General features: G+C 50.6%; 9 protein-coding genes and 2 non-coding genes across 11 annotated transcripts; 2 read left to right on the plus strand and 9 right to left on the minus strand.

The window, feature by feature from the left end:
- Nucleotides 1–20: 20 nt before the first annotated feature.
- On the minus strand, nt 21–1,130 carry ASPWEDRAFT_169153 (CCDC174 family protein; the record flags this gene model as incomplete). The annotated part of the gene is made up of 1 exon (XM_040830402.1): nt 21–1,130. One exon carries the CDS (start codon nt 1,128–1,130, stop codon nt 21–23), a length of 1,110 nt encoding a protein of 369 aa, XP_040692975.1.
- Nucleotides 1,131–1,389: 259 nt separating this feature from the next.
- ASPWEDRAFT_103705 (homoserine dehydrogenase) lies at nt 1,390–2,565 on the plus strand (the record flags this gene model as incomplete). Its single annotated transcript, XM_040827587.1, has 2 exons — nt 1,390–1,420; nt 1,490–2,565. 2 exons carry the CDS (start codon nt 1,390–1,392, stop codon nt 2,563–2,565), a joined length of 1,107 nt encoding a protein of 368 aa, XP_040692976.1.
- Nucleotides 2,566–3,399: 834 nt separating this feature from the next.
- Nucleotides 3,400–3,845, minus strand: ASPWEDRAFT_25143 (uncharacterized protein; the record flags this gene model as incomplete). Its single annotated transcript, XM_040832696.1, has 2 exons — nt 3,400–3,723; nt 3,780–3,845. 2 exons carry the CDS (start codon nt 3,843–3,845, stop codon nt 3,400–3,402), a joined length of 390 nt encoding a protein of 129 aa, XP_040692977.1.
- A 656-nt stretch (nt 3,846–4,501) lies between these two features.
- On the plus strand, nt 4,502–4,606 carry ASPWEDRAFT_t56. Its single transcript has one exon. It is a non-coding gene; the product is annotated as a tRNA-Phe (tRNA).
- A 690-nt stretch (nt 4,607–5,296) lies between these two features.
- On the minus strand, nt 5,297–5,403 carry ASPWEDRAFT_t69. The gene has a single exon. It is a non-coding gene; the product is annotated as a tRNA-Phe (tRNA).
- A 265-nt stretch (nt 5,404–5,668) lies between these two features.
- Nucleotides 5,669–8,664, minus strand: ASPWEDRAFT_105769 (putative DUF221 domain protein; the record flags this gene model as incomplete). The annotated part of the gene is made up of 3 exons (XM_040827757.1): nt 5,669–7,903; nt 7,955–8,503; nt 8,563–8,664. The coding sequence occupies 3 exons, from the start codon at nt 8,662–8,664 to the stop codon at nt 5,669–5,671; spliced, it is 2,886 nt and encodes a 961-aa protein (XP_040692978.1).
- Nucleotides 8,665–9,884: 1,220 nt separating this feature from the next.
- Nucleotides 9,885–11,558, minus strand: ASPWEDRAFT_57771 (fructose-bisphosphate aldolase FBA1). Its single transcript, XM_040838344.1, has 4 exons — nt 11,164–11,558; nt 10,989–11,099; nt 10,627–10,929; nt 9,885–10,571 (listed from the first exon to the last, which is right to left on the minus strand). Exons 1-4 carry the CDS (start codon nt 11,269–11,271, stop codon nt 10,011–10,013), a joined length of 1,083 nt encoding a protein of 360 aa, XP_040692979.1. The 5' UTR covers nt 11,272–11,558; the 3' UTR covers nt 9,885–10,010.
- A 954-nt stretch (nt 11,559–12,512) lies between these two features.
- Nucleotides 12,513–17,257, minus strand: ASPWEDRAFT_102956 (bifunctional saccharopine dehydrogenase/ubiquitin carboxyl-terminal hydrolase; the record flags this gene model as incomplete). Its single annotated transcript, XM_040827524.1, has 11 exons — nt 12,513–14,429; nt 14,867–14,980; nt 15,636–15,888; nt 15,954–16,101; nt 16,153–16,249; nt 16,298–16,476; nt 16,526–16,552; nt 16,621–16,861; nt 16,920–16,936; nt 17,001–17,081; nt 17,200–17,257. The coding sequence occupies 11 exons, from the start codon at nt 17,255–17,257 to the stop codon at nt 12,513–12,515; spliced, it is 3,132 nt and encodes a 1,043-aa protein (XP_040692980.1).
- A 758-nt stretch (nt 17,258–18,015) lies between these two features.
- Nucleotides 18,016–19,420, minus strand: ASPWEDRAFT_37065 (uncharacterized protein). Its single transcript, XM_040834601.1, has 2 exons — nt 19,039–19,420; nt 18,016–18,876 (listed from the first exon to the last, which is right to left on the minus strand). Exons 1-2 carry the CDS (start codon nt 19,079–19,081, stop codon nt 18,341–18,343), a joined length of 579 nt encoding a protein of 192 aa, XP_040692981.1. The 5' UTR covers nt 19,082–19,420; the 3' UTR covers nt 18,016–18,340.
- Nucleotides 19,201–19,683, minus strand: ASPWEDRAFT_367907 (uncharacterized protein). The gene has a single exon (XM_040834545.1). The coding sequence runs from the start codon at nt 19,569–19,571 to the stop codon at nt 19,320–19,322; it is 252 nt and encodes an 83-aa protein (XP_040692982.1). The 5' UTR covers nt 19,572–19,683; the 3' UTR covers nt 19,201–19,319.
- On the minus strand, nt 19,684–21,400 carry ASPWEDRAFT_368014 (uncharacterized protein). Its single transcript, XM_040834549.1, has one exon. The coding sequence runs from the start codon at nt 21,035–21,037 to the stop codon at nt 19,796–19,798; it is 1,242 nt and encodes a 413-aa protein (XP_040692983.1). The 5' UTR covers nt 21,038–21,400; the 3' UTR covers nt 19,684–19,795.
- Nucleotides 21,401–22,725: the final 1,325 nt, after the last annotated feature.

Here is a 22,725-nt window from a genome sequence, read left to right on the forward strand (position 1 = left end):
AAGCACACAAAAGTAACAGATTATGCATCCGCCTCCACCCTGTTGGCAGTCAAGGCCCCCAAATCTCCCAATCCAGCCAGGAATGTCTCTGCCCGTCTTTTGGTCCGTAACTCGTCAATCTTTTTTCGCCGCTCATCCTTGACTCGCTCTCGTTCGGCCTTTCTCTCCTGCCGGGCATCTCGCTCCCTCTGTGTCTCCTCCCGAGCACTCATCAGCTCCTCCATCTGCTTTCGCCGTACCTCTTCATCCTTGGAGAAAGCATAGAACCCTGTACCCCGGTTGCGCACCTCCGCGTCTGGGTTATAATGCATCTCACCCGGCGGGGTGGGCGACCGGTCCCTGCGCGCAGCAAGGTAAGACATCTGTTGTGCGGCGAGAGCAGACGGGTTAAATGCCTGAGCCTGAACAGTGGCACCGTGGATGAGGTTATCCGGACGAGCGGGACGCCAGCGTTCTGCGGCGTTGATGCGTGTGTCGCCTTCTTCCTGCTTGATACGGGCTGCTTCGGCGGCTTCCTTTCTGGTACCGCGGCGAGTACGACCTAGTTCGTCTTCGTAGGAGACTACGGAGGCGTTGTCATCGTCTTTTTCATCATTATCCTCATCCGAAGACCCAGTCCGCATTCTCTCCGCATCAGCCCATTTCTTATCGAAATCCACCAATCCCTCTCTCTCCTTCCGACGAAGTCGAGATAGATAGTCCTCCTGCTGTCCACGTGTCCGACTAGGTCCGATATCGTCGTCATCATCATCACTACTCGCAGCCAGATACGCCCCGCTTTTCAAGTCGTCATACATCCGCGCCTTCTCTTCCATCCGTCTCTTGGAACGGTGCAGCGTGGCGGCGTCCACGGCGCCAATGTCCGCGGTGCGCTGGTGCACCTGGCGCATGGAACCGGTGTCATCGTCGACAAGATCGGCCGCGGCGCGTTTCTGGGTGCCCTTGTTGTGCTTGGTAAAGATGTCGGATTTGGAGGCTTTCGAGGGCCGGGGGCGGCCGCGGGTATTGGAGGTGTCTTGGGAGATTAGAGAGGAGAGGTGGGTGGTGAAGGCGAGGGTGGAGGAGGAAGGTGTGTCTGATGCTGAGGATTGTTTTTGACGGGGATTTCCGTATAGTGAGTTGGAGGTCATGTTGAAATTGTTGGTTGGGGATTTTGCAAGTTGATGGAATATTTGCGTGACGGTGAAGGGCGAAGGGACAACGATCGACGTCTGACTAAGGCCGATTATGTATTTGCAGCCCCGCGCGAACCCCACGATGGCTTCATCTTTTCTCTTTTTCGTCATTCTTACATCTATCCAGTGGATTTCAGGTTCATCTGTCGTCCTCTTTTAAATCGCCTCCACCGGAACTCTAGAATTGTTTCTGTTAAAATTCAATTGCTCCATCATGTCTAACCCCATCTTTCTCGGTATCATTGGTATGTCTACACCCCTCAGCACTGGATCCCTCCCAGTCTCTGCATGACTCAACATTAACCATCAACCAGGTGTCGGAGGTGTTGGCTCTGCCTTCATCAGCCAGCTCGCCCGTCTCCCCAACCCCCCTATTCTCGTCCTCCTCGCTCGCTCGACCCAGACTCTTCTGGCTCCCGCCCCGGAGTACAGCCCCCCCATCCCCGCCGCCGACTGGAAGTTCGCCGTCGAGTCCCCCTCCCTAACCAAGACTGGTCCTTTGTCTCCTGAAGAGATCTCCGCGTACCTCGCCTCTGCCCCCGGCCGCTCCATCCTCGTCGACAACACCAGTGACCCCACCATCGCCGGCTCCTACCCCACCTTCCTCCGCAAGGGTATCTCCGTCGTCACCCCCAACAAGAAGGGTTTCTCCTCCGACCTTGCTCTGTGGAAGAACATCTTCGACGCTGCCTCCCAGGGCAACGCTCTCGTCTACCACGAGAGCACCGTCGGCGCTGGTCTCCCCGTCCTCTCCACCCTGCGCGACCTGGTCGCTACCGGCGACGAGGTCACTCGCATTGAGGGTGTGTTCTCGGGCACCCTGTCCTTCCTCTTCAACACCTTCGCCCCCTCTTCGGGTTCTTCGTCCGCCAAGTGGAGCGATGTGGTCTCTCAGGCCAAGGAGCTGGGATACACAGAGCCAGACCCGCGTGATGACCTGAACGGCATGGACGTGGCGCGCAAGCTCACTATCCTGGCACGCATTGCTGGTGTGGAAGTTGAGAGCCCCGATTCTTTCCCCATCGAGTCTTTGATTCCCGCTGAGCTGGCCGGCTTGCCGTCAACCTCGGAGGGCATTTCGCAGTTCATGGGCCGCTTGCCCGAATTTGACGGCCAGATGACCGCCATCAAGGAGGGCGCTGAGAAGCAAGGCAAGGTTGTGCGGTACGTTGGTAGCATTGATGTGGGCAAGAAGGAGGTCCGTGTCGGTCTGCAGTACTTTGACTCGGACAGCGCCATTGCCGGACTCAAGGGCAGCGACAACATCATCAGCTTCTACACCAAGCGGTACGGAAGCAACCCTCTGATCGTTCAGGGAGCCGGAGCTGGTGGTGAAGTGACTGCCCACGGTGTGACTGCCGACCTGCTGAAGGTGGTTGAGAGATTGTAAACCAATTCCCCCACGGGATATGTATATCAAACATGAAGCAACGCAACATGCAAATAGTATGTAACGAATGAATATGCACATGATTAGATCTATTCAACTCCTTAAAAACCCCTTGACAGCCTCGCCCCAGACGGTTCCTCTTTTATATAAATGCATTTGCGGTACATTACCCGCTTTCAATCCATCAATAGCCTGAGCCAGACCCTCCCCTAGACATTTATCCTTGATTTGCTGAAGAGGATATATATACGTATGAAATGCAAAGACGGGTGCTTTACTACCAGGAAGACAATGAAGAGTCTGCCGTTCACACCGAACAACCGTCTTCATTATCAGTCAGCACCCAGATATATCACTTGGGGATGGGCTCGAATCGAGATCCATGGTTGCAGAATCGTAGACTGGGACAGTGGCCATTGGGATGTTCTGATAGTAGACATCTTCACCTAGATAGCTGACGCGTTCATCGAATATATCAGTCACGATGATCGAGATACACACTCATGATCATTGACGGGTTTTTCCGCCTTGACAATGTCGATTGATCCAATCACCGACGCAGCACTAGATGACGATCCTGATAGAGATAGGCATAGAAAGATAATAGATTCTCGACCATTGGAGATGATCTGTTCAGCAAATGGGCCACAATATATATATACAAACAGGGGTATCGATAGAAGCAATATAAAGAGGTAACCGAAAAAAAAACAAACAAGCACCCGCTTCAAGCAATCGCATATTAAACATATCGCTCTGACCGGATCAACGCCACATCACATCACGCAGACTGATAATCCCATAGGATATCTTAACCCCAGACCGCAGAGCTCGTCAGGTCGTATTAGCCACTCTCTCCCTCGGACTTCTCCACTTGACCTCCCCATCCCCATCCTTGAACTTCATATAACTCAACCCCTCCTTCTCCTCAGTATAGACATCATCTCCGGGACTGTCCATCTCTACCCCGCGCAACCCAAACACTCTCCGCTGGCCGCTTGGCCGCTCATTGAGACTTGGCGCGCGAGGTCTCTGCATGCCCTGCGCCCGACCACCAATCACAGGGAACTCATACGTTGTCATCCGGCAGATGTATAGGACGATATCGAAGACGAGAAGGGCGGCCCAGGGGACGATGGTGAGGAGTCCGAGGACAAACTGGACTTGCATTAGCGGATACTATCTACATCACACAAGGCAGATGACAAACGTACGAAAACCCGGACCGCCCAGCTTTCGAGATAGATGAGGTCTGGTGGGAGAAGAGAGTACCAGGCCATTTTTTGTTTCTCCCTTGTCTGTAGTGTAAACAAATGGATAACGTTCAGCGGGTGATAAATCGGGGGATAAGTCGAGCGAAACCTCCTTGCATGCGATTATTTAAGAAACAGCGCATCCATGGGGCGCTATTAAAAGCCGGGGAGAAGTGTAGCTGTCCTGTTGCGTTGTGCGTGATTGTGATTCGAGCTTCTATTTACGGAGACCGTCGGGATCGGTTTGTGGCGGCAAGCAGGACGGAGGACTCGAGGGGGGTGTTTTGATGAAATAAACAATCCGAGAGAGTCTGCAATCTCACCAAGAAACAAAGGTGAATGAATAGTAATCAAGAAGGAGCGAAGAGAGTAGCAGAACAAAGGCAGTCGGGGAAAGATTCAGGGACAACAAAGCGCAAGTCGGAAGCTCCGCGAAGATCGGCCGAATCAGGCAACTGGCTAGAATTGGCAGTATAGCGTGATGTCATTTTGACAGGGAGACGGCTTCTGGTTACTATCTGATGTGTTCCTGAAGTATTTATTACCAGCAGACAGAGCCATCAATGGCATTGTTAGTTTGCTACCCAGGATAGGGGAGAATGCATCATCATTATCGATAGTCCTGGATGACTAGATTGAGAGTAGACATACAGATCACTATTTGGCAGCCATTGTCATAGCGTGGGGCAATGGCGCAGCTGGGAGCGCGTTAGACTGAAGAACCAACTTCAGTAACTGGATTACATCCGTTTATCTAAAGGTCGCTGGTTCAAGCCCGGCTTGCCCCATTCTTTTTTTGATCATTTTTTTTTTTATCAGAACGAGATTTTTTATTGTTATTCTTTTTGAAAAATAATTAATTGACCAATCAATATCAACACAAAATTCAGTAACTTTATTTTGGATTAACTCATGTAATCCCATACAAACGCCCCGACAGTGAGCCTGTGACTTGCTACTAACTACACCATAGCATACACATTCGCCCCCATATTCAACACTCCACATTCTTACAAAGCTTCGTTTTCTCAGCAATATTAAGCGCTTCGGCATATTAGCATGTTATTATTAGAAAAAGTTCATTACGTAGTATGCATGGATGCTTCCGTAAGAGTCAAACTGAGCTAATTGCAATGTCATCCATAGACGCAGTGCAGCACCAGTCAGGTCTGCCATACGGATAATCCAAGGTTTGCGGACAATTTCTACGAGATGTATCCAATCCCTATTGATGTTTGAGTAAGATACATAGCCTTCATTCTACTTGTAATCAAAGTAATGCTTCAATTTGAAAACTGCTCGCAAGGCATACATACTGTTGAAAGTAAAGAGTAAGATGCTGACATACTAGCCCTAACCGCGTAACCTTAGCAGTAAGCACAGTCCCACTCAACCTCATGGAACCATCCACCCACCCATAATGGAGTCAGCCAGAAAAAAAAAAAAAAAAAAAGGGAGACAAAAAAAAGAAAAAGAAATGGGGCAAGCCGGGCTTGAACCAGCGACCTTTAGATAAACTTGGAATGAATCCTGTTACTGAAGTTGACGCTTCAGTCTAACGCGCTCCCAGCTGCGCCATTGCCCCAGGACTTGTTGAAACGCTTCGTCGTTAATGTTCCTATGTTAAAAGACGAGATTTCAGATGTATTGTAGTTACATCCATCTTACCTAGTTAGGTAGGTATATAGTTACATCGGTTTAGATCGTCTATATTGTATTTGTAAAGTACAGGGAGGTTGTTATATTCAAATCCATATCCAAAATAATATCCCAATAATAAAACCCAGGGTCTATGTAGTATAAACAAAAATGGCTAAAAATCACAGAAACATAAGGCGTAAAATATATTTTCATCGTGGTGCGCGGAAATGCTCGTACGAGGTGAAGCTGGGCTCGTCCTGTTCAACAGGACCATACCCTCCCGTCCGCCATCGGTCCGTCGGCCCATACGTATCGCTATGCGCGGGCACTTGGGCCTGGGACAATAGCTGGGTTTCACTCTCGTTGTTGTGCTGGTAGAGACCGCCACCCACCGTCGGAACGGTGCCACTGTCTCCACGAGACAATGGCACCCGGAAGGCGGGATGCGTTTGCTCATCCATGCTCGGTCGATAAACATCAGGCATCTTAATACCTGATATAGATGGGAGTGAAGGTGCTGGCGATGATGCACGCGACGATGTCGGCGACCATTCGCCCAGGGCACTTCGGGGTGTCTGGGACCGCTCCGTCATTAGATCCTCGGGACGGCCGTAGATACCACCACCAAACTCGTCCTGGAAGTCTGGTCGGTCCTTGAAATACGAGAAATCAAGTTGGTTCTCCGCCACGACCTCAAAGGGAGCGTTAGGCGGATCCGTCAGTTTGCCCGGATGCGACTTGGACATGGGATCCAGTGCAATATCCGAGTATTCTCCCGACATGTCTGTCGAGTGAAGGCGGCCTCGATAGATACGCTTCAATACTTCAGCCGCCTTGGCGTGCACCATCGGGGTGATCAAGGGCTTAAATAGGGCCGGGTGGCCGAACTTGGTGTTCAATCGATCCGATGCCTTCTTGGCCGACTTTCCAGCAGCCAGCGCCTCAGCATCGGACAGATTCGCCCGGTTATAGAATTTGCAATCGACATCAAACTTCCTCATGCAGTAGACCTTAAAGGCCAGCATCAAAAACGGCAGTGGGACCACACAGTACACCATGGTCCATGTGCCTTGCACTTTGGTTACCAGAGCGACAATAATGTTTGACATGATAGTCGCAAACACCATACGGTTGAACAATACCCGCCAGAACAGACCCCCAGATTCGTTTTTGGTCACAAACACATACATCAGCAGGTATTTCTTCAACATTGCATCAATGCCAAAGTACAGCGCCGTGACCGGGAGGACGATTGGCTGCAATGTCGCAAAGCAAAAGGCCACGGTAGCATAGTACAAGAAGTAGTTATAGTAACTGGCATATTCAAAGGCCGGAGGTGCAGTCCATTCAATCGCCTGGCGAGGCGTGGGCGAAAGGAAGGTCTTGGCGAACCAGACCCAGATCAGATGAATCAGCTGCACGAGATCTATGGCAGCACCCATATTTCGTTGTAACAACCAGGTCACCCAGAAGGGAGACACCTGACACAGAGCGTTGATAATTTTGGCGTAGAATTGTCCGGCCTTCATGGCTTCCCAGGCATTCTCGTCGTGGTTCTTGGCATCGATGACGGTCGTAACAAATGTCCACGCAGCGGAAAAGAGCGAAAAGACCACCAAATTGTTGAAAACGAAGAACGCGTAGAGGTGGTTGAGGACATGGCGCTCTCGCGAAGTCTTGGTCACATCACCGGCCTGGATCGCGAGCCGGCGAAAGATGATGGGCAGGATGATATAGACCAGCGAGGTGACGGCGGGAGAAAGAATACCCTGAACAGCAGCCCAAACCTTGGGATTGGCACTGAGCGATGTTTGGAATGCCGGCCAGACTAGTCCCAAGTTGGACAAGTTGGACAAGAAAATGGCGATCATCGCGTTAGGTGCAATCCAAACCACTGTCAGAAGCGTGACCCAGATCATGTTGACAAACCGCTTCCACCTTCGCGCAGCCTTGGACAAAGGCAAGTTCTCCCAAATGAGATCGTGGGGCCGGGGAGCCAGCTGGATGGTAGTACCCTGCGGGTGCTTTTTGCGCGCAGTGTAAGCCACCGCATGAGCATGTTCGATCATGTCAAAACTGGCGAAACCAAAGGGCATCGCATTTCGGCGATCAATCGAAGACCGAACATGGCGGACTTCCTCCTCCAGTCTCTGGATCTTGTCCGTCAAGTAGTCAATGGCATCCACTCTGTCGGGGTGTCCGTCCCGCTCTTTCCTAGGCACGCGCATCATAGGCCGAGCAGGCAGGTTATCGGGTCGCTTGAGGTACTTGGCCAGCACAGTCTCGAGTTGCCGTACAGTTTCGTCATGTTTCTTGATCAATTCGGGGAGCAGCTTAACGTTACGACCGACGGAGGCTAGAGGCAGAGCGGCTGTGGGGTTGACCACGTCAGTAAGACGCATAATGCCCTCGACGGACCGGGCTTTTTCGGGAATATCGGTGATCTAACAAAAGATAATCAGCATTGCCCGTCAATTCCTTGTGGGGAGACTTACCATCAAGGTTCGAGCATGCAGACTGCGCTGATACTCGGAACTCTTGAAATAATTCCTCCGCAGTTCCAAAATAGCCTTGTAATTCCTCCAGAGGAAGAATACAATGACGATATCAAAGGCCCAAGCACAAGCGACCTGACTCCAAATAGCATTGGTCTTAACGTACATTGGGGTCATGGTGGCGAATGGGGAAAGATCCTTGGTGAGATCGGGTTCACTCTGTGTGATATTAATGGGAATCATAACCAGACATCCGATGATGCTCAGGAAGATGAAGATATTGCGACACATCTTAGTGAAGCGCAGAAAGATGGTAGCATCGAGACCGATGCAATCGACAAGCTGGGGCTCCTTGGTGCCCAGGACGGGTTTGACCCAGGCAAAGAAGCCTTTTCCCACAGGAGGAGGCGTATGTCTGCGGTCGGCATGTTTAACCTTGGGAGCATAGATGACAGAGTGACGAGGGCGAAAAAGCGAGAAGAGGAGGGTGAAGATGACAGCGACGGGGGCGGCAGTCACCAAGGAAGCATAAACGGCGTTCAATTGAAACTGCGATCTGCCATTAGCGAAAATTTCTGGATGGAATTGAGGATCTGGGAATAACACACAGCAGACTTGAATGGATTCTGAATGAGTTGGAGAAAGAGATCGGCCGACGTTTGAGGGGGTGGATCATCACGCGCCCAGAGGACGCTATGTTGAGGATCCATTGCGCGACGGGGAGAGATGCAGCATGGACGCGAAAACGAAGGACGAAGAGAAACGAGCGAGAAGAAGATCAAGATACAGAAGAATCCAAGAAGAGAAGAATAAAAAAAAGAAGGGAAAAAAAATGGGGAAAGAAGAGAAGATGGAGAAGAAAAGAGAGACAAGACTGAAAAGAGAGACAGACAAAGAGTGGGTTCTGGAGGCGGGTCTAAGCTGGGTGGCACTAGGGCTGCTTAGTCCAACGATCAAGGATTGATATGGAATTGGAATGGAATATTGGAATCAGGATAAAGAGCAGAACAGAAGGAATGAAGGGACTGAGAACTCGTGGGTGTCAACCGGGGATGAGAGGTGGAGGCACGAGATGTGTGTCTGGACCCTATTACTACTGACTATCCAGAAGATCACATCAGAATCATCCGCCGATCCTGCTGTATATGGCTGCATGGATGTGTCTATACATCTAATATCTCATCTCATCTACTGAAATCATCCGATGATCTCTTCTGATTTCAACAACACAGCACATCCTCAGCATCTTCTCATGCCCCCAAAAGAAAAGAAAGAAAGCTGAGAGAAATAAGAAATGCCGCCCCACCTCCGATCCATTGCTATTTTGGCGGGCCAATCAGCGACTGCCGTTCCCCTTGAGTCTGGAACATTGCAGGCTTTTTCTGAGACACGCCAAGAAGTGGGTTTCATGGATCCCGTCATGTCCCAATCGGGCAGTCTACGTACGGAGATACGTGGCATGGTATATACACTTATGAACTGTGAAGAGGTTATGAATATGGATGAGTACTATTCTGACATAGTATAACTACCTACATATTATATCTACCCAGAGAATAGGAGAGGATATGTAGCGGACACTAGTGCATGGGCTATAGCCAATAGTACCATGTCAACCGCTCGACAGCTGGCCTTTCTGAGACAATCTATCTTGGTGAAACCATCAAGACTGATCAGTTGGCAGATAGCTACATACTGTGATAGGCCTACATACATTAGTAGGACTACATACATGACCTATGTATGCACCACGGACTATGTACGAGATAGGTAGGTGTGAAGACTCAACACCATCAAATCAAAACGTCATTACTAATCAGTCGACGTCATAGCACATATCCCGCTGCAAAATCTAATACTCGACGGACTACTGTATACCGACTACGTTTGAAACTTCACTCCACATGGAAAGCAATTAATTTTTTCATCACTTTATGTACTGGTATTTTGGTATGTCGTCAAGTCTTCGTGATTCATCACCGGAGACCACGAGTCAGGGAAAAAAAAATTAAAACAGAAAAGAAAAAAGAAATTCATCAGAGGCGTTCGAAAACCCTTACAGCTGACCAGCAGAGTTGAAGTCCGCAAGAGCCTCCTTGACACGCACGCTCATGGTCTTCTCACCCTCACGCACCCACACGCGGGGGTCGAAGAACTTCTTGTTGGGCTTGTCAGCACCCTCGGGGTTGCCAACCATGCTCATCAAGTAGTCCTTCTTGTTGAGGACGTAGTCACGGATACCGGTCAGGTAGCAGTACTGCATGTCAGTGTCAACGTTGACCTTGACAACACCGTAGCTGATGGCCTCCTTGTACTCCTCCTTGCTGGAGCCAGAGCCACCGTGGAAGACGAAGAAGACGGGCTTGTCCTTGGAGGAGCCGGTCTTCTCCTTGACGTAGGCCTGGTGCTTGGAGAGAAGCTCGGGGTGCAGACGGACGTTGCCGGGCTTGTAAACACCGTGGACATTACCGAAACCAGCGGCAATGGAGAAGTAGGGGCTGACGGCAGCGAGGGCGTTTTGGATGGCCAGGATGTCCTCGGGCTGGGTGTAGAGGGAGTTGTTGTCAACGTCCTCGTTGTTGACACCGTCCTCCTCACCACCGGTGATACCGATCTCCTATTAACAAGATTAGACTCAAATATGGCATACATTGAACTGAGCAGAAACTTACCATCTCGAGCCACTGCTTCATGGGGGCAGCACGCTTGAGGTAGGCCTGGGTGGTGTTGATGTTGTAGTCGACGGGCTCCTCAGACAAGTCGATCATGTGGCTGGAGAAGAGGGGCTCGCCGTGGAGCTTGAAGTAACGCTCATCCTCATCGAGGAGACCGTCGAGCCAAGGCAGGAGCTTCTTGGCGCAGTGGTCGGTGTGGAGGACAACGGGGATACCGTAGCTGGGGGCAACGGCACGGATGTAGTGGGCAGCGGCGATACCACCAGCGATGGAAGCCTTCTGGCCGTCGTTGCTGACACCCTGTCGAGATAGATTAGTTGGGTTGCTCCTCATGTCAACAAAACATTGAAAGTTCTTACCTTGCCAGCGAAGTAGGCGGCACCACCGTTGGAGAGCTGCAGGATGATGGGGCAGTTCTGGTCACGGGCAGCCTCGAGAGAAGCAACAACAGTGGAAGAGGAGGTGACGTTCTATCAACAATGGCCAGTCAGTTCATGGATCCCAACTTCAAGGAGGGGTCGTTGGTCAACTTACAATGGCGGGGATGGCGAAGTTCTTCTCCTGAGCGTACTCAAAGAGACGGAGGACGTCATCACCGACGATGACACCGGCCTTGCGGGAGAGCTGTTCGAGGACACCCATTGTGATGGTTGATGAGGTAGAAGAGAGGTAAAGGGAAGATTGATAGATGGAGATTGGAAATAGATGAAAGATGAAGAACTGGAAGAGAAGAGGAAAGGTCAGCGAGGTCTTTCTTTCTTATAAACCTGACCGGACGACGAATACGGTGCCGGACAATTTAATAAGTTGGCAAAAAATGGAGGGGCAACGAGCCGCTAACGGAGGGGCAGCAACAGAAGAACTCACCGGACGGTGGAGCACCGGCTGAGGTCAGTATGATTTCAGTGCCCGAATGGAAACTGAACTGGTTTTGCGTGGAGCGATGTTGGACGAGGAAAAGAAGATCAGAAAAAAAAGAAGGAAGGAAAAACAAGAGTCAACCGGGAAAAGAGGGGGTGATATAGGTTTTCTGGCTGGTTCAGCAAGATACGGCTTGCGGTGGTTGCTTGTTGTGGTGGTGGGGGTGGTGACTGATGACGATGACGCCGTTTGGCTCCCTGCTGTCCCGAAAATCCCCGCGTACATCATCGTCCTGCCTGACCATGGGCCGAGCTCTGCTCCCGCCACCCGTCAATAGCATCATCCATTGCTATGCGCTTCATCATCCATCTGGCTTACTACGGGCACGTTCGATCCAATTCCATCTCTAGAGCTGGCAGGAACGAGATGGAAATCTGGGAAACGGACTGCTGGCTGGGGATTTCACCAGGATAGCATCACCTGGACCCTCGGACCCCATTCCCCTCATCTTTACCCTGCTAAAGAATTGATCCCCTTCTCCGTATTTCTTTCGTGCTTCATCCCAACGTCGGCGGTTTCAGCGGGGAAACCCATCCCCGTCGGTTCGTAGCTGCTCTTTCATTCCAAGGAATTCGCGCATCTTCCGTCTCGTGTTCAATTCCTGTTGTTGGACAGGGTCTAGATCTGGCTCTCTCCCCTGTGCAGTGTGTATTAATGGCAAAACAGCATCTTAAAAACACCTCATCTCGACCAAACAAGTATGTCCAATTCCCCAAAGCTATGTTCAATTAAAAAAATGAAGAATATGAAACGCAAGATCCAAAGCTCCTGTACAGGTCATGTGGACTTTTTCCTCACTCACTCTATCTCGATCTATCGCTTTTTCCTTCCGTTTGTATATACCGACAATATGTTGAAAATGTACTCTCGTATATGGCCAAATATCAATATGCAAAGTGTTCTGCAGTGTTGCTTTCAATTCGTTCCACATGTTCATCGCCCCTTCGTCCGGTGCCTCGGCTTTAGGCCGCGGGACTAGTGCTCGGTTTCTCCATCTCATAAAACAGGAGATACACCTCCTTCTGCATTCCCAACACATCCGACGTCTTGCACTCTTTAATCTTCTCATCCGAGATACGCCACCACCGATCATGCGGCTTGCGACGACGACGTAGCCGGGAAGCTCCTGTAGACGTCTCGATCGAGGTTCGCAAGGAACTGGCAGCGGACTTGCGCCGGCCACCATCCGTCGTTGGGCTGCTGGGATCAGGTGTCGGTGATAAGTTTTGTTTGGAGCTCGACGACTTGGACCGGGTGCTTTGGAAAGATACCCGGGAGCTCGAGGTAGTCGGCCGAGGGGGTGGAGAAGAGGGAGTATTCAATTGAGACGCAGCCTTTGGGGATTCCTTGGTCGAAAGAGCAGGGGACGACAATGAACCTCCTGAAAGGGAAGGAGATGATGTCGAAGTTGAGATGCTAATCCTCCCGGGATCCATGTCAGGCGCGTTACGTGGTCCTAGGCGAGGACTGGGGGCTCGAGAAGGATTTTCACTTGCCGCTCGACTCTGGGCGTAGGAGCTGAAAGCATCTGGCGTGGAGAATGGGGGATAGAGATGGTTACGGCGGAACGACTCGTAGTGCCCGCTGTTGTGGCTACCTTTGTGGCAGACAATCGCCAGCAGCTTGAACCACTTTTGATTGAGGATCCCTCCCAGGGGAAGTCGCTCAGGGAATGACACCTTTGCCGCGTTTTTTGTAGAGCTGCTGTGGTCGAAGATGGACCGCGAGAGGTGAATTGCAATGACCTTGGGGAACTTGGTGATCCGCATATGCCTTGCAATTCTCCGCTTGGGAGTGGAATCTGGATGTGGGAGCCTTACTCCTTCCAATGGCTGTTCTGGGTCATTTTGCAGGGCGTTTTCGATCTGCTGAACCTCTGCCTCCAGCATTTGACGCTCCTTCCCTGAACGGGTCCTAGCCAGTTCGTGGTTCTTCACATCCAGAGCATGCTGCAGTCGGCATCGATCGCATTTGAAATCCTCGATATGCTCTGTTTTGAGCAAACCATCAAAGCAAGAGCTGAGCGTTGTGGAGCTCTTCTGCGGTACTTGCAGTGTCAGGTTGACAAAGGACGTCTTGTTCGGCTTATACTCATAATGACAGAATTGACATTCGATCTGAGACTCCAGTTGACCTTCGAATGGGAAACCGTACTCGTTGTCAATATCCTTCAGCTTCGAGTCAATAATCGCAGGAAGGCCGTTTTCAGTTCCATCATCGATCCGAACCTCGACCTCGGCTCCGTTTTTCGATGTGTCGACGTCCTGGGCAGGTTCCAAAGTGCCCGAACCCGCAGGCGTTCCAAGAGAACCTTGCACCCTCTGACGTGCCTTGACACCGGCATGATACTCGTCACAGAGCCGCTCAGCCACGATCTGCAGGAACTCCTGTGCATCCTGCTGGTTGCGGCTGATGCGCGTCCGGAAGGCAAACTCGAGGGCCTGAACAAAAGCCCGTGCAGAAATAGTCTTCTTGTAGATCGGGCGCTCATTCAGTCGGTCCAGCATTTCTTTGAGTGCCCTGGTAATTGTTCCCTGCTGCAACTCCCGAATTTTGTCCGGGTTTTGCCCCCGCGAAATCTCACCCAAATCTGGCAGCGAATTGTATACCTCGGGTCCATCCAGCTCGCGTCGATGAATCTCCCTTATCAAATAAACCCGTAGATCCCCAAGACCGGCAAGGGCCTGTAAGACCGAATTGATAAAGCAGTCATTAGCCGGATTTGACAGTCCCACAACATTCTTCTTGCGATAGCTATCACTCGACTCATCCCCATCGATTGTGTAGTTGGGGCCGAAGACGTAGAACAGGGCGACCGCAGCGAGGGAGGCCCCAGCCGCATATGCGGCGACCGTCGTTGGTTTTTCCTGCATCAATGCCTATATATTATGTGTGGCGTTGGTAGAAGAAGTCCTGACGAGCCAACGTCGGGATCATGGCTCCGTCGCCGTCAATTCCGAGAAAAAGAGAAACGGTCTGTAGGTATTTCGAATGCGATATGCGTAGGGTAGCTCGAGTATCGTATGTATCCGGTGTATCCAGGTATTTAGTTTAAGACGTTGCTTCGGTATAGACTGCTATGGTCGAGACAAATCGTCAGTTCAACAGTTGAGTTCTTCTTCCCCATAAACCCCGAGCGTGCGGAGAGACCGAGAAACGGGGAAACAGAGAAACAACCGATGGGCAGCTTACCTATTAAAGACCCAAACGAGCGGTCCAATTCGGATCTAATCAAACACACTAGGGACAGATAGTCGAATAATAGATGAGGACAGGAAAAGGGATACTGTCGTGGGGGAGAGCAGAGAAGAAGAACTACTCCGTCTTTTGCCCGAACCTGTCCGTCTGTTCTCCTCGTCTTATGCCAAGCGCCCGTCGCGCTCACAACAGTCCGACTCCCACGACGGATTCTTCGGATCTCCGTGTTTCTCTTGCAGATCCCCGCATTGTTGTTGTCATCTTTCTTGGGTCGTTTCTTTGGTCCATATCGCCCTAGGAGGTGGACTAGTTGGTAGGCAGACAGATTTGCCGTTGGATGACTCTTCTGGGGTAGCAGGGATGATGATCTTCGATGGCGTTTCGAAGATCCCACGCCCAGGCTTACTTTCAAGTCAGGGACGAGTTGGGTCGCTCGTATTTTAGAAAATTGCTTGAATCATTATTGGGGTATGAAAGATGATCATCACTGCCGAATTTTAGGCCGCATACAGCGGTTCTTGGTGATGGTTTATGAATAATTATAATTATTGTTCCTGGTGAGTTGTTCGATGTTATATACAAGTGAGGAGACACCACCAGGGTACTCGAAACAGGATTGTCCAGCATGACACGACCATTACGCAGCTGACTTGATGATATTAATATTTACATCGAATCTCTTCAATACCACCACTGTGCAGCTTTGTTTTTTAATGTTCTCATTAAAACTGACCATCCAGTACATCTTAGATCATTGCATTCTATAGATTCATGACTTGGTATTTAAACATGCAACATAAGTTTTAATCGCCAGAAAGATATATCCTATCTCATCAGACCATCCCACCCTATGTGAATCAAATCTATGCCTTAGGCAAGGTAGCTACCTTCTCGTTGAAAAGGTCCTCGGCCTGCTTCCAGACACGGGCGTTGGATCGGTCCTTGAGCTGCAACAAGCTGGGCATCAAAGCCTGGCTGAACATCTCAGAGCTCTCACGGGGAAGGAGAGACGGGAGATGGTCAATGCTGATCACACTCAGAGGGGGGCCCTGGGTGCCAGCCGGCAAAGTGACGGGCACGGTAGGCTTGTCAAAGGTGGTGGTGATGTCGTAAATGGGGATGGGGTTGTGGGGGTTAGTGCTAAGCGAAAAATGAACCGGTTAGCGACGGCCAAGAATATTGTGATCAAGGCTGAAGGAACTCACGTATCAGCGCTCACGTCACAGACGACAGAAAGGCTTCTGCTGGGGGACGAGAGGGTTTCCACGTTGACGAAAGGAGGGATCTCGGCGGAGAGGTAGATGCAGTTGACGAAGATATCAGCATCCTCGACGATCTCCTTGAAGGGTCCACCTATGGATCAAGATCAGTACAAAAACTTTAGAAAAGGAGCGACAACCTAACCCTTCTTAGTCTCTTGAATATCCCACTGGATAATGTTGGACTCGGGGATACCGACATCCTTGGCCAGCTGCACAGCACCATTACCGCAACGTCCAAGCTACTTGTGTTAGCAATATCATCTCTAAAGGTAGAGCGATTCACTCACAGCTCCGATGACAAGGACCTTGGGCAAGCGGCCAGACTGCTTCTTGCCAGCCTCGAGAGACTCCTTAACCGACTCGATCAACAAGTCCTGGTTGGCATAAGGGGTTTCGCCAGGCAGAGACTCGCCTGCGGGGTGAGTCAACTGCCATGCCCAGTTCTTAACAGCCAATGCGGAGCCTGCTATGTCTTAGTATTCAATCTCCAGTATCACCATTCAACGAGTAATTACCTGCATATCCAGCGGACCATCCGAAAGCTGCGAATCGAAAATAAGTCAGTCTGATACTCAATTGACAGACCAATTCATAATCATTTGTGTCTTACCAGCAACTCTGCGTCCAACATCATCGGTCAAGAACTCCAGGTCCAAAAGGAGGCCACCTCCACGGGGCCACCGGCTGAGAACCTTCTCCCAACCACCCTGCTGCTTGTAGCAGTGTGCGAACGAAATGTGGACATGCTCGAGGGGGAATTCCTCTTCGGGCAACTCCTTGAGACCCAGAATGTAAGCATCCTTGGGGGCATCCTTCACCCAAGAGCCTTCCTCAACCAACGGCGCGCCAATCTATATCACAGAATGAGAATTTGTTTCGAACACCGGACTCGATTCAAAGTAACCATACCTTGGCGAATTCCTCATCTATTAAGCGCCGTGGTCAGTAAGGATATTATTTAAGAAAAAGAATCGGGATCGTCAATCGCACCATCAAAGATTCGCTGCGTCGAGCGCTCGACGGTCACTTCGTATCCGGCATCGATAAGAGCCTTGCAAGTGGTGGGGGTAACTATAAATCAAGCCATTGCGTTAGAAAAATAATCGTCATGCCAGCACTTCATGATTGCGCCGTAGAAATGTCCCATGAGCATCGAAAGAGGGGCAATTGCCCATTCAATGGTACTTACGGGCAGACCGCGCCTCAGCGGGCTTGGTTTCAGCACGCAACCAGATCTTGTTAGACATATTGAGATTCAATCGATAATATTCAACGAAGAAGATGTTCAGCCAGAATCTCTAGAGAGTTCGCAAAAATTATTATGACTACTGCTGGATCTATGACACAGACTTTCCCCCTCCAACGATGGTGGGGAAGCGTCGTTGTTCCGTCCCGGGGCTGTGACTCAGCGGAAGGTGGGCCGATGTCGGAATAATCATACAGATGTGATTTGATGTCTTCATGTCGTTCAATTGTATATGCATTTTGCTTGGAATTTGCTGTGTCAGATATGAGGAGTAACATTCCACTTATCAATGGAGTTCTCATTTGCAGCATTTGACCTAGGAATTGATGGATTGCCACTGTTTCTCAATAATAGCGTTGACCTAGGTCCCGTCGATATATATTCCAAATGATAAGGACTAGATAAATCAATCTCATAAGACTTTATAACAATCATTTTTTTAAAGACTGCCGTGTGATATCCCGCCTTTTTGATCAATCGATTGCATTCCAATAAATGTATAGCCATCGTAGGCCTTGGATTGCCCTACCTGCTTCTGGGGTCTGATGAAATTGTGGGTATAGAATTAGCCAGCAAAGAGTTTAGGGAAGGGTTGGCATTTGGGGCTTAAATAAGCACTTGATATATATTCGAGTTACTTTCAATCGAAAAAGAGATATCAAGTGGTGAGAAAGTGAGGGGATGAGATCCCCCAGTGACTTAGTGACTTAAAGAGAGCGAGGTGGCAAAGGAAACCGAAGATACAGACAAGTATGTAGTAGTGTACTGGATGAACTATCTCAACTTTATTCTAACTCCCTGCGAGATAAATTCTTTGATTTCTTGTATTCATTCAAGAGTAGTGTAGCTGACTCCTATTTCTCAAATATCAGAGTATACAAACACGCCTCAATATTCACATAATCATTAGACATAGCCTCCCTCGCTGATATCATCAAATAAGCTCTTGTTGGAGAAATGGCAGAGATAACAACAGAAATAACCCCCATATGGTAGAGCAACAAAGACGAGAGATTGACAGATAGCCATTGCTTTTTGTACCAGACTAAACCCAGCCAGAAGAAATTGTCCGTAGCAGAGTCAATCAGGTCGCCTTAGTCCGGCTACGCGTCCTGCTTCCGATGCCATCCGTGGGAATCGCCTTTGTCGTTGTGTCTTTGGCCTTCTTGGGACGGCCGGCCTTTTTCTTTTCACCGTTGGTGACTGGGGCCTCAGCGTCATCTTTACCAGCATGAGTGAATGTGACGTTCTGAGCTTTGGGTGGCTCTTCATCGGTCTTTTGCTTTTTGGCGGCAGGTTCACTCGAGTTCTCGGTGGCAGAGGCATCGTCCTTTTCGGCAGGCGCTGGGTTCGAGTCGTGCTCTCGCTTTTCACCTGTCACCGGTTGCTCTGCCTTGTCTTCGTATGGTTTCTGGGCGTCGGCAGCAGCTGAATTGGGATCCTGCTCAGCGGGCTTAGTCTCCCCAACGGGGTTAGATCCCTCAGCAGGCTTGTTTTCTTCAGTATGACCGTTTGTTTCTGCGGGCTTAGCCTGCTCGGCTCCATTGGCCTCGCTGTTGTCATTTGGTTGGTTTAACGCATCTTCTTTTTTTTCTTCGACTGCGACAGGCTTAGGAGTTTCTAAAACCAATCAACCTGTTAGCTCCGTGCGACAATTGACCAACAATGTAATTTCACCTGGCCAACGAGGCGATTACAATGTAGGTCGTTGACTGTTGGTTTGTTGACACTATGTAGGCGCCAATTCCACCTGAGCGTGGCGCGTAGTGTGCGCGGACGTACCGGAAACAGTAGGGGCGTTCTGAATCTCAGTTGGTTCGGCCATGGTTGTCAAAGGGTAGTAGATGATAACGGATGTTGGCACGTGCTCAGGATTGAGGGTCAATTTTAAAGCAAAGAAAGAGTCGCAAGCAAGAAGCGACTGCAGCGATCACTTAATTGAAGACTACGGATGGAAAGAAGAGGAAACAAATGAGTGGTTGATGATCGAAGTTCAGAGAAGAGCGCGAGGTGAGGTTGCGCGGTGACGTTTACTAAGGGCACCCTGTTGGCGCTAACCCAATTCATGCGGAACTCAATCTCGGCTGTCCCTCCAGTCTAGCACCACCACCAGATTTGGGGCACGCACAATCTCGCGCGAATCTCAGCTCGAGGGGCGCAAGCCACTCGCAGACGGCAGACCCCCTCCCCGACTCTCCCCCATTATTTCCGAAGATCGGGCTTCGCGCACCCTGTTGTAGGTAAGCAATGCCAAGAAGAGGAGAAAAAGATCCCGATGGCGCAGCTGAGTGGAGCAGCAATGCGGAGTAGGGCATGGTGATGCTGATGGTATGACGGATGTCGTCTCAATTTCCAGACATCCGCTTTCGCTTGTAGATCGGAATGACGAATGATCCCCCACTAGTAGTCATCGTTAACTACCGCAAGCTGGACCCCCTGACGCCGTTAGATGAAGCCCCAATCTTCCAGCCAGAGCCATCTCCTTGAGGAACTCCGTGTCTGTAGTAATAATACAAAAATCCCGAGATAATTACATTCATCACGTCAGGGTCAGGTCTAAGCGATTGAGCAAAAACTCCTCTTCTGGAGAGGCGTGGTCTTTGCCTGGTAGCAATTGTTGAAGATAGCCTGCAAGATACGAAGCATCTCCAAACTCTTCCTGGTCAATTGAGACCCGAAGGGCATCAAAGGCGGCCCGTGTAAAAACCTCTCGTTTGGGCTTGGCCCACGACTCAGGCCGGCCCGGTGGGAGGGAGTCCATAAACTTGAGGAAAGGTTCGATGTCAGGACGTGTAGGGTGGTAGATGGGCACAGATGCTGATAACATTGATTTGGGTGTGAATGTGGTGACCAAACCCATGAATTGTTCATATAGAGCTGCTGGCACCTCCTTGGTTCCCTCTTGTTGCATCATCAGCCGGCCCAGGCGAGCACCCCCGTGAAGAAGCATCGCCTTTTTAGATTGGTCAGCCATTTGATCCGGTGTTGATAAGTGTGTTTTGCATGTCTGAATGTAATATGCCATCGCAGAGCCCAGCCCTCGTCCGTACTGCGCCTCAGCATTGATCAGGTCTACCAAAAGACTGCCAAAGATCTGCTGCGCCAATTGTTTCGGTAGTTGACCATTGTTTCCTCCAATGTCTTGTTTGAGCAGCATATCTAGCCAGACCATGACAGTATCCTGTAGCCCCTCCGCAACCATAAATTTCAATAGAGTGGCAGTTGATGCGCGTGACATGAGCAGCATTTTTCTCGCCTCGGAATCCGAGGCAAACCACCACGAGACAACCTTCGAACCAGCCTTTGAGTCCTTGATAGCCTCACTGACACGATCGCCAGCCTGGGTACTGGCCAGGAGCAGCTGGGATTTCAAACAGTCACAAAGGTTGGTCGACGTCACAGAGCCCGAGGCAACCAGGTCATCAAAAACAGACATTGGTTCCTCCATCAAATTCTGTCCCTCAGCACCGGACTGGTCACGAGCAACGGCCGACTTCGAGGGGACCACCCGGAAGAGAGGATTCTCCAAGATGGCTTTGAGATGGCTATCGGTCGCATGCGCCGAGGAATTGGTATTTGCAACCATTGGTCGATCCCCATTTCTGCCAGGACGTGAAGACGAAGGCGAAGATGTATGGGATGGGGGATACTCGTGATCGAGCTGACGGCGAAAGGAAGATGTAAGGGCGCTTAGGAGCTGCTGAGACTCACGGGGAGTTCGCGGAAGAGGAGGATTGATCTTGGACCAAGGTCTAAAATTGAAGATCGACGTTCCCTTCATGATGGATAATGTATCGATGGTTCAGTAACAAGGGCAGTGACCCATTGATCGATCCAGGGTGATACGAGGCAGCAATGACTTGGTGATGGACACAGGGCGTTCGTTCGTTGGGCGGTGAACAGCAAGGTTTAGCGAGGATGGATTGCCTGAGCGCCAGAGACAGAGCAGTATCCCAGAGTCAAATACCGGTATCTCCAGTCAATTAATCAGTAGTAAAAGCAGAATGATATAGCAAAAGTAAAACACAAGCTGTCGATCGAGCAGCAACACAGTGGATGACGAAATCCCCGCTTTCCGACCGTCGAGGAAGAACTCATGCCAACCCCCCTCAAGGAAGTCTCACGCTTTTAGCGCCGCTCGCTAAACCAACGCGACAGAAAGTTGCCTCTCCCTTCAGACACGCCTTGCCCAAGCCCAAGTTCCACTCTTCAACCTGAATAATCCTAGAGTTCTCATTCCACACTCCCGAAAGCTCCTCCATCCTTTCCTCTTTTTCCTTTTTTCTTTATCTTGTTCCTTTTTTACTTCCTGGAGGCCTTTGTGCCCTTGTAGCTTTTGGTGCTGACCTCTCTCGTGAGGGTGCATCTGTGATCCGTTTCTCTTCGACTACCCGCTTTTTCTTTTCACTAGCCGCACCTTGATTTCTCCTCGTCCACGTCAACTCCCTCCCGATTTCTATATCCCGTCTCTCCGTCCCAGGAGATATTTAGATTCCATCAGAAAACATGTCTGAAGTTCAATCCAGATCTTCTGCCTCTCGAGGCAGAGTATCCGCTCGTGGTGGCCGAGGTGGTTACAGCTCCAGAGGTGGTCGAGGTGGTAGCAGATCTACAAAGACCGACAACTCAGAGAACACCGCATCATCGTTCGAAGAAGAAGGAGAAATTGGGCAGATGAAGAAGAAATACTCGAGCAGTCTCCCCATGCTGAAGGAGTTGTTCCCCGACTGGTCGGACGAGGACCTCGTCTTTGCCTTGGAAGACGCAGACGGTGAACTCGAAGAAGCAATTGAGCGCATAACTGAAGGTCCGATCCCGTCATTGCTACAGAATATTCTCAGTCGAATTGGCTCCCTTTACTGACAGTTTTACAGGCAACGTCTCACAGTGGGGCGAAGTAAAGAAGAAGACTACCGACCGGAGCCGCCCCAAAGCCAAGGAGGTTCAGAGCACCCCGACCGAGACTACTACACCCTCTGTTCGAGGAGGTCGTGGACGCGGTGGATTTGAGGGTCGTGGACGTGCTCGTGGAGACCGTGGTCGTGGAGGTCGTGGTGGCCGGGCTGGAGCTCTGGCTGCTAACGGAGCCCGTGCAGAGAAGCCAGCTGTTCCCACCACCACCGCCGTGGAAACAACAGCATCGGCCGCTACTCCAGAGACTGGGGCAAACCAAACCGAGAGCGAAGCTACAGCTGCAGAGACAGATGGCGCGAAGGATAACACCCAAGAAGCCAACAAGAGCAGTGTGATTCCTACTGAAGGTCCGAAGAAGGGCTGGGCTAGCTTGTTCGCCAAACCCACACCCCCGCCGCCTCAGCCTCAGAAGAAGCCAGCTCCAGCTCCCGCTCCCGCTCCTGTCCCCGAGAAGCCAGCTGCTGAGCCAGCTGCTGAGCCACAAAAGGCACCCGAACCTGCTCCCGCTCCCGCTCCTGCTCCTGCTCCTGCTCCTGCTCCTGCTCCTGCTCCTGC

The sequence above is a fragment of the Aspergillus wentii genome, assembly GCF_001890725.1.
Source record: "Aspergillus wentii DTO 134E9 unplaced genomic scaffold ASPWEscaffold_2, whole genome shotgun sequence".
Lineage (NCBI taxonomy): Eukaryota > Fungi > Ascomycota > Eurotiomycetes > Eurotiales > Aspergillaceae > Aspergillus > Aspergillus wentii.

Bases quoted from the DNA above. Each gene is read 5' to 3' on its own strand.
- ASPWEDRAFT_367907 (XM_040834545.1), bottom strand. From the start codon at position 19,571: ATGCCCTACTCCGCATTGCTGCTCCACTCAGCTGCGCCATCGGGATCT.
- ASPWEDRAFT_57771 (XM_040838344.1), bottom strand. From the start codon at position 11,271: ATGGGTGTCCTCGAACAGCTCTCCCGCAAGGCCGGTGTCATCGTCGGT. The intron at 11,100-11,163 runs GTAAGTTGACCA...CATTGTTGATAG, and splicing joins ACTTCGCCATCCCCGCCATT to AACGTCACCTCCTCTTCCAC. The intron at 10,930-10,988 runs GTAAGAACTTTC...CTATCTCGACAG, and splicing joins CCGCCTACTTCGCTGGCAAG to GGTGTCAGCAACGACGGCCA.
- ASPWEDRAFT_37065 (XM_040834601.1), bottom strand. From the start codon at position 19,081: ATGGCCGAACCAACTGAGATTCAGAACGCCCCTACTGTTTCCG. The intron at 18,877-19,038 runs GTACGTCCGCGC...GATTGGTTTTAG, and splicing joins GAACGCCCCTACTGTTTCCG to AAACTCCTAAGCCTGTCGCA.
- ASPWEDRAFT_368014 (XM_040834549.1), bottom strand. From the start codon at position 21,037: ATGAAGGGAACGTCGATCTTCAATTTTAGACCTTGGTCCAAGATCAAT.